Genomic DNA, 8,303 nt, shown 5'->3' on the forward strand with positions numbered 1-8,303 from the left:
GTAATGATACAACTTTCAGTATTTCAAATGGAACCACTATTTTTACTGTAAATTATTCAGCAGATGATATTTTTGAACATTTAAATGTAAGTACATATTATCTAAATAAAAATACGAACAAGTTATTTCAGACTTATTAAATTTAATATACTAAAGATAATATTCTTGAACTCTATATAAGCATGTAAAAATAAATTTCGGTACCTAAATTTTAATTCATGGGTATCATGTCAGTTTTTTGATAGTTCCGCCTTATAAATCGTAAATTATAAATCAAAAAAAAAAATCATTCGCTTTCAGTTTGCATTTTAACATTCAGGTCTGTTTTAATATTTCTTCCCACCTCTTTAACACATTTAAAATCTATATTTTTAATTAAGCCGAACGTTATAAAAATATGTATATCAGGTCTAATCGACGGTCATCTTTTAAGCAAAAATGCTTATTGTGCTTTCGCCAAGACAAAATCAAGAACTATGCTATATATTATTGGTACTACATATTTTGTTTTGGGTAGCCGTCAATATCGTACAATAAATTATTTTTAATAAAATGTATAAACATTTTTAATTTTACGACATTTTTGCGCTTCCGGGCACATATATAAAATGCGTATAATATAATCAGTAATCACCTTCGACAATACACAATGACTCATGAATATTTTCAAAACTATACGATAAAAACTGCAATTGCATATAATTATTCGTGCATGGTTTGTGTGTTTAAATGCCTTATAATACATTAATACCTATAAATATTCGCAGTTATTCGCCATGATTTAAGCGTAATGACCCATGGAAATTTGACAGACGGTAGTACTATTATAGTATAGAAACAGACATCGTCGTCGACTTAATAACGAAGTTAACGAAGCGACTCGATAAGTTAACCGCGCGCATATAGCTGCATAATACAGCAAGTTCACAGCCACGTTCGGTATATACACGTGTTATTTTTGAATCTATATTATAAATTAATATTTTTGACACAATTGTGAGATTATAATAATAATATTGTCATAGAAGACTATTTAAAAATATCTCTTCAGGTAGTTAAAATGAAAACTGTAAGCTATCCGCCGTCCAATCGTTTTTTTCGGTCGTCACTTTTTCGGCATACTATTTTGTTTGTCGGTTTACTATTGTCGCTTACCAACATATTGCAGACTACAGAGATCACCACTGAAACTCCGTCATACCCCTGGAACATTTACAAAAATGTCACCATGTCCACCGTGAGTATTTTTTTGTATAGATACTTATTCTTAATTTTTGTTTCAAAATGTAAAAAGGCATAACAAAATATAAAATATTATGGTATTTGTCCAACGTTTTAGTACTTTGATATCAAAGAATTTTTGAATTTTAAGTAGACCAACCAAATGAGTAAATTTCTAACCCAGGCGAAAGGTCTAAGAATAAAAAGATTTATATATTTAATAATAAAAAAATATACTTATACGTATAGGTATGATAAAATAGTAAAATCAGACTATATTATACTTACTTAAGTATTTAATATGTATTTCATTATATTCACTAAATATATTGTTATATATTTTACAATTAGTGGTATAAACAATTTTTATTTTTATTAGTACTAATAAGCGGTTTACTTAGCAGTTTTTTTATACGAATTTTATTTTGTATTAGTATAGAAAAATCGTACGTGCAAATCGAAATCTGCCTGTTTAATTCTAATTATAGGCGATGTATAGTTAATAATTAGCCATGAATCCAATATAGGTAGAGGCTACCGTATAAGTGTATCATCGTCTTATCAATACTTATACTATAACATATATGTATAAATAATAATACCCGTAATGTCATTAAATAATTTTAATGAAATAATAATTTCACTGCATTTAAAATTTTAATTATAAACGTCTATAAAAAAATAATGATAAATATTTATTTCATAGATTTTTATTTTTTAATTTACATAAAGTTAGCTTGTGTACCTGTTTATATTGAGTATACATGATACATGATATATTTTTAACTTCAAATTATCAACTCAAATCTACTATTCTGTAATTGGTATTGAGATAAAAAGATTTATAAAATATAATTTATTGAGTGCCATTAAATTTCGAAATGTTAAAAAAAAACTAAAAAAATTAGATTTATTTGATCTATAAAATACATAATTCTAATTTGACTGTTAATATTTTGAATAATGATGAATATTTTTGTTTACATAGGACTTGAAAATACATTTAAAAAGCTGTTATCTATAATTTATATTTCTAGGCTATCGTCAAGAAGAGGGAGTATACTGAAATCGTATTATACTTCGAATTTGTACAGCAATGTGCTAGATTATTTTGAAGTGCTAATATTTATCGTTCTCTTAATGCTTAAGTATCAACTTGTCGAGAGTCACTAATATGTGGCTGCCTTAATCAAACTTTCCCATGTTATATTTTTATACTCTTATCATATAAAGTTATTGTGCTAATTCTATAGATGGTTTTGTCAAATAAAAATAAGATAAAATGCTTGTATATAAGAACACATGATATGTAATCTATAATATATTGATTTTAAAAACGATCAAAATACTTTATATTTATATATAAAGGTAAATAGGATAAATCTGAACAGGTTCGTTTATCGAATGTATCGATTTATACTAAATTAAAAATTATTTGACATTTATAAAACAGGAATATTATAGTATTTTTTTCACTACGATACTAATTGTATACACAATTCAATCTATATTTTTCCAATGTTCTAGAAAATATTTTTTGTTTTAATTCAAAACGTAATACTGCTATTGTATTGTATTATATTAATTGTTATATCAGGTATCCTCGAATGAATAATATATCGTAAATTATATTTGTAAGATAGGGCACATATTTATTACATTTATGTAAACGTACACTCAGTTTCTTCGGTGTAGTTACAGAGTAAACGATTTTGTAAACTCGTACATAGTAAAATGTATTTAAGGGCACGTTTTGCAAAACATATTAATACTATTTATGAAATCAACTGTGATTAAATTAAATTATTATCTTCATAATTGAAAATAATAACAATATGTCAATGCATCATATTATATTATTATAGTTTTAACCATATATTGCCTATATTATTTTCAATTATAATAAATACTCTTATATTTCCTTTGTATAAAATAGTTTGTATCATATAGGTTGAAATAATCAAGGAAAATGGATACGCAGCCGAGACCCATCATGTCATCACGGAAGACGGTTACATCCTAGAATTGCACCGAATTCCTTGTAGCAAAAACGGACAGAAACCAACCAAGAACCATCCTGTATTCTTCCATCACGCCTTTCTCTCGAGTTCGGCTGGATGGGTGCTCGGCGGGGCCAACACATCTCTGAGTGAGTAATTTATTAAAGATCCTCACACAGTCACACACAACAGCGGTAACGGTATTATAGCATAAACATGCGACAGTTTACCGCCACAGCTATCACACTGCGGCGTGTAACACGTTAATACGACATAATATTATAGATCTGACGTAGATAGGTGCCTAGTACCTACTTAACAAATATTTAAGGAGGGTTTAAAATCGTATTAATTTACAGTAATTGACAGTATTGTAAATTACAATTTAAAACTCGTAAAATAATTTATGAGTATTTTTTATCAATAATACCTATAATATAACCTTTGTAGATAACACAATATTATGCATAGGACATATTTAGGTACCCATATGATAAAAAATAAATAAAAGAAACGCTATTGGAAAAACTCGGAAAAATTCTAAAATAAAAGGCCCATTGATGACACTTTTTATCATATATGAAAATACGTTCATTATAAATACGATATAATTTACGTTTTAGGTATCTACGAGGATTACTAGCTGGATATCGATAAAGAGGATAAGTTTTGAATTAGTAGATAGACAATTATAGAATATTTTATAGAATTATAATTTGGTTTCATAGTATCATACAGTTTTTAATTTTAGATAGGTACTATATTGTATAATTTTAAGTTTGATATTAGGTTGAACTGGTAAGGACATATCATATAAGTATAAACACATTTTGTGAACATGTCAAGACCTCCCATGTATAGTATCTGCATATATTATATACATATATGTATAATTTAAAACTCAATAGTTATCATTAGATACGCGTTTGTTTGATATTAATAGCACATAAATGCAGGTCCTTTACGCGTTAAAATATTAAATACTTTATATACAAACATACAGAGTAATATGGTAATTAATAATTATAAATGTTCGATCCTAATAAGTAATAAATTATTATATAGCTATGCAACTAGCCGACGATGGATACGACGTGTGGTTGGCAAACAGTCGTGGTAACACTTATAGTAGAAAACACGTATCATTGAACTACAAGCAAAAGGCTTATTGGAATTTCAGGTTGGTAACTATATAATATTATGTGTTTTAAAAATATTATTATATTATATAGTATATATTTATTCGGCATTTCGGCGTTCTTATATTTAAAGATTAAATCATAAAATAAATATAATATAACTGCTACTAAATTTTCTAATCTTTATTTTAATCTCTCGTCTTTGTTTTACACAGTTTACACGAAATCGGAACATACGATTTGCCGGCTGCGTTTGACTATATCCTGATGAAGACAAATACCTCGCAACTCCACTACATAGGTTATTCAATGGGTACTACTGTGTTTTTCGTTATGGCTGCGGAAAGACCTGAATATCAGTCCAAAATCCGATCGCAAATAAGTCTCGCACCGGTAGCATATTTCTCTCATACGAGGTCACCGATAAAATACATTGCTCCATACGCGAAAATGATGAACGTAAGTACCTACATTGTATTAATACAATATGATACGAAATTGAATACGAATAGTTTAAAAAAAAATAATAAAATAACAAATCACACTGAATGAATAAGTACATTTATTGTTTTATAGCTAGTGTCAAATTATTATGACGAAGTTCGTTTTTTTAAAGTTTTTTTTGCCCCTCTTTAAACGATTTTCTGCATCTACATTTCACTATACAGTATTAAATAGACTATTTTTCGTTTAGATTGCTTACCAAAGAATATCGAACGGAATGGTTATGCCGCAGACGACGATGAAAATGATTTTCGCGTCAACCGTTTGTGGAGGAAAAATGACGCAAAAACTGATATGCCAAAGGGGAATCATTTTTTTCATCTGTGGCAGCGACCCACAACATTTTAATACCGTAATAAAATATAAGTTCTATATTTATTCGTTATTTCCGGTGTATAAACATATAAGAGAAAGCGATATTTAGTTATTGCTATTTTTGACGTGTCCGGCATTCGTTTGTTGCTTAGAAATTAATTCCGCTGATCATGGGACACTATCCGTCGGGAACGTCGTCCATGGTTCCCGAACATTTCGCGCAGATCAAATTGAAAGGTGAGTACAAATAATGTACATCGCAATTACATTAATATTTAGCTTACACTGATAAAGTATTACATATAATTAATGTAATATTATATATATTATAAATTATAATTACAATACATAAATCGTAAATATTCGTATCTACTATCTATCCGTTCGTTTTTGAAGTATACACAATACCTATCTAATAATTGTGTTTCATTGCAGACGTTTTCGGTCGGTACGATTACGGTCCGGCCATAAACTTGGAACGGTACAACTCTACCGAGCCTCCCGTGTACGATCTGACATCAATCCAGGTGCCTATCACATTGATGTATGGGAAAAATGACTTAGTGGCTGACGTCCGGGTGAGGCTTTTCGCGTACTAATTATAATATTATTATCGATTACACGTGTGACGTAATTTTTGATTTTCTCGCAGGACGTGATGAGACTGAAATCGCAACTCCCCAGACTGATAGACGCCGTGATGATCGACAACCCGTACTGTAACCACGTGGATTTTTTATGGAGCTTAAAAGTCAATGAACACGTAAACGATCCGATCAAGGAAACGCTGCGTAAGACCGACGATGTGAACTGGAAGTACTCAGGACCAAATCCCCCGAAATCAAAGGACGTTCTCAGTGTCGGCGGTAATGTTAGCGATGGCTCTATCGGTGGCAGTGGACATATCAATATCAGTGGCAGCGCAAGTGATGTCGGTGTCAATGGTTTTGTCAATATCAGTGATAGTGGAAATATCAATATCACTGACAGTGGACATTTAAATGTCAGTAACAGTACAGACGACGACAGTGGACATCTTAATGCCAGTGACAGTGCAGGCGATGTCAGCAGCAGTAACAGTATCAATGGACGTGAAGGTGCCGGTAGCAGCTCCAATATCAGTGGCAGTGGTGTACTATCCGATTTGGATTACTTTGCGAAAAACTTAGGAAAAATAATCGCTGATACCATGCCGAAATCGATGGACCGCGAGGGTGACGCAGTCGTCTTCGAACGGGAACGGGCGTTGCAAGAGACACTGTTGGCGGACGCCATTGAGTTCGTCCGGTCGGTCCAAAAGAAGTATGACCTAACCCTAACCGGTCCGGTGCTCGCTTGGCAAAAATCGTCGACGCGTGCTACAGACCATAGGAAAACCGAACAAGTCGTCGCAAGCTCGAACGACGCTCTGGCCGACGAACATCGAGCGCCCGGATAAAGTTAGAGATTTCGTCTTCAGTAGTGCCCGTCGAAATAAAACTACACATAATAATACAATATAATATATTATAATATACTATAAAAACAATAACAACCCAAGTAGAGAGGTTGTAAGTATATAGATATACCTATGTGGCTATGTATAATATGAATATGGCGTGTTAACGGGGAAAGAATCCAAAATTGTGATATTTATATAGGTAGTAGGTACGTCAAAGTATAATTTCAGAATATAGTTTTTTTTTTAATAGTATTTTAAATCTTTGACATCACACGACTAACACAAGTTATTTTTCTTGGACGTTGTGGATCAACTGTGGATTTATTATCTCGGTAATAACTTTTTTCGGAATTTTTCAGAAAGGCTAATACAAATTATTGTTTGTAATTGTGACTACCATACAAAAAAAGAGAGAATGTAAATATGCCACTGCGTTGAGTTATAGCTTTTTATTTTATCTAAAATAGTTATTATATATTTTTCTACTCGCGTGTCACCTCGTTACAACGTTCGCAAATATCATTCTAACCTTTAACCATCGAATTTCAATTAATACATTTTATAATATTATTATTTAAGTAAAATAAATAGTACTGCGTACACAGACGACTCGGTATTATATAATTTATCAATATCGTTTTAAGTGTATACTGTAGAACGGGTGTGGCATAATGAGCTCATTGTTTATTTATCGTCATATTATACAGGTAGCTACTTAAAGTAAAATGAAATTATGCAGTTGCACATTATATGCAGTTTCTGTACAGATTAGTAATAACAATTTAGAAGTTTAAAACCATCTTATTAACTTTTAAATTTGGAGAAACTTATGTGAAATTTAAAAAATATTTCTTAGGCAGTGATTATACATAATATGTTGAGAGTGAATAGTTTGATCTGTTAAGTAGATAGCATGGCCTGTACCTATACATTGTATAATTATGTATATATTCATATATTGGTTAAACTTAAAAGTTGTACAGATATTATATTTTCGATTAAAAACAATGTCCACACGAACAACGCTATTTATTCAATTGACCTCGACGTGATACGACAAATAATGCCATATTTTATAGACTAATATTGATAATAGATTTATTTATTGTTTATCGTGTTTAACGGCCATCGAATTTTTATTATACACTAATCGGTGTCTAAATCGTCATAGAGGTGGTATGATTTGTTTTTTATTTCCACGTGTAGAACGTATAGGTCACTATAATTTTTTCCGTGACAGCAGTAAATTATAGGATTTTCATATATTTATTTTTTTTTAACACACGGCATTTAAATGACCACATATCTATTTATCTTAAGAAAATAATACATCGTTGAAGTTATTAATGAATAATGGTAGTGTTAATATTAGATTTTCTTAACAATGTTATATATTTTTATTAATAATTTGCATTGATTGTTTAATAAAAAATTTACTTATCAATTACCACAATTTTATACAGATAAGTTAATTTTAATTTACTCCTGTTGAACATGGTTTAAATTTTTTTCTATACGACCGTGAGTTTAAAATCTTTTAGCCCTTTTTTGTTTTTAATCCGAGCTGTATATAAATCCTAATTGGATTATTAATTTAATAATAAGGAAATTTTTCAAATAAAGTTATAATGAGATTTATAATTAACATCTAGGTATATAATTTATAAACACAACACAATAAAC

At 30.1% G+C, this 8,303-nt stretch overlaps 1 protein-coding gene across 1 annotated transcript; it reads left to right on the forward strand.

Annotated features, from left to right (window-relative positions):
• The first annotated feature begins 716 nt into the window (after positions 1–716).
• LOC132930367 (lipase 3-like) lies at positions 717–7,978 on the forward strand. The gene is made up of 8 exons (XM_060996198.1): positions 717–1,237; positions 3,172–3,370; positions 4,287–4,401; positions 4,576–4,819; positions 5,055–5,216; positions 5,332–5,416; positions 5,615–5,757; positions 5,832–7,978. Exons 1-8 carry the CDS (start codon positions 1,061–1,063, stop codon positions 6,615–6,617), a joined length of 1,911 nt encoding a protein of 636 aa, XP_060852181.1. The 5' UTR covers positions 717–1,060; the 3' UTR covers positions 6,618–7,978.
• Positions 7,979–8,303: the final 325 nt, after the last annotated feature.

This window comes from Rhopalosiphum padi, chromosome 4 (genome assembly GCF_020882245.1).
Source record: "Rhopalosiphum padi isolate XX-2018 chromosome 4, ASM2088224v1, whole genome shotgun sequence".
In the NCBI taxonomy this organism is placed as follows: domain Eukaryota; kingdom Metazoa; phylum Arthropoda; class Insecta; order Hemiptera; family Aphididae; genus Rhopalosiphum; species Rhopalosiphum padi.

Coding starts and splice junctions, on each gene's coding strand:
- LOC132930367 (XM_060996198.1), top strand. CDS start 1,061: ATGAAAACTGTAAGCTATCCGCCGTCCAATCGTTTTTTTCGGTCGTCA. Junction 5,217..5,331: donor ACCCACAACATTTTAATACC/GTAATAAAATAT, acceptor TTTGTTGCTTAG/AAATTAATTCCGCTGATCAT. Junction 5,758..5,831: donor ACTTAGTGGCTGACGTCCGG/GTGAGGCTTTTC, acceptor ATTTTCTCGCAG/GACGTGATGAGACTGAAATC.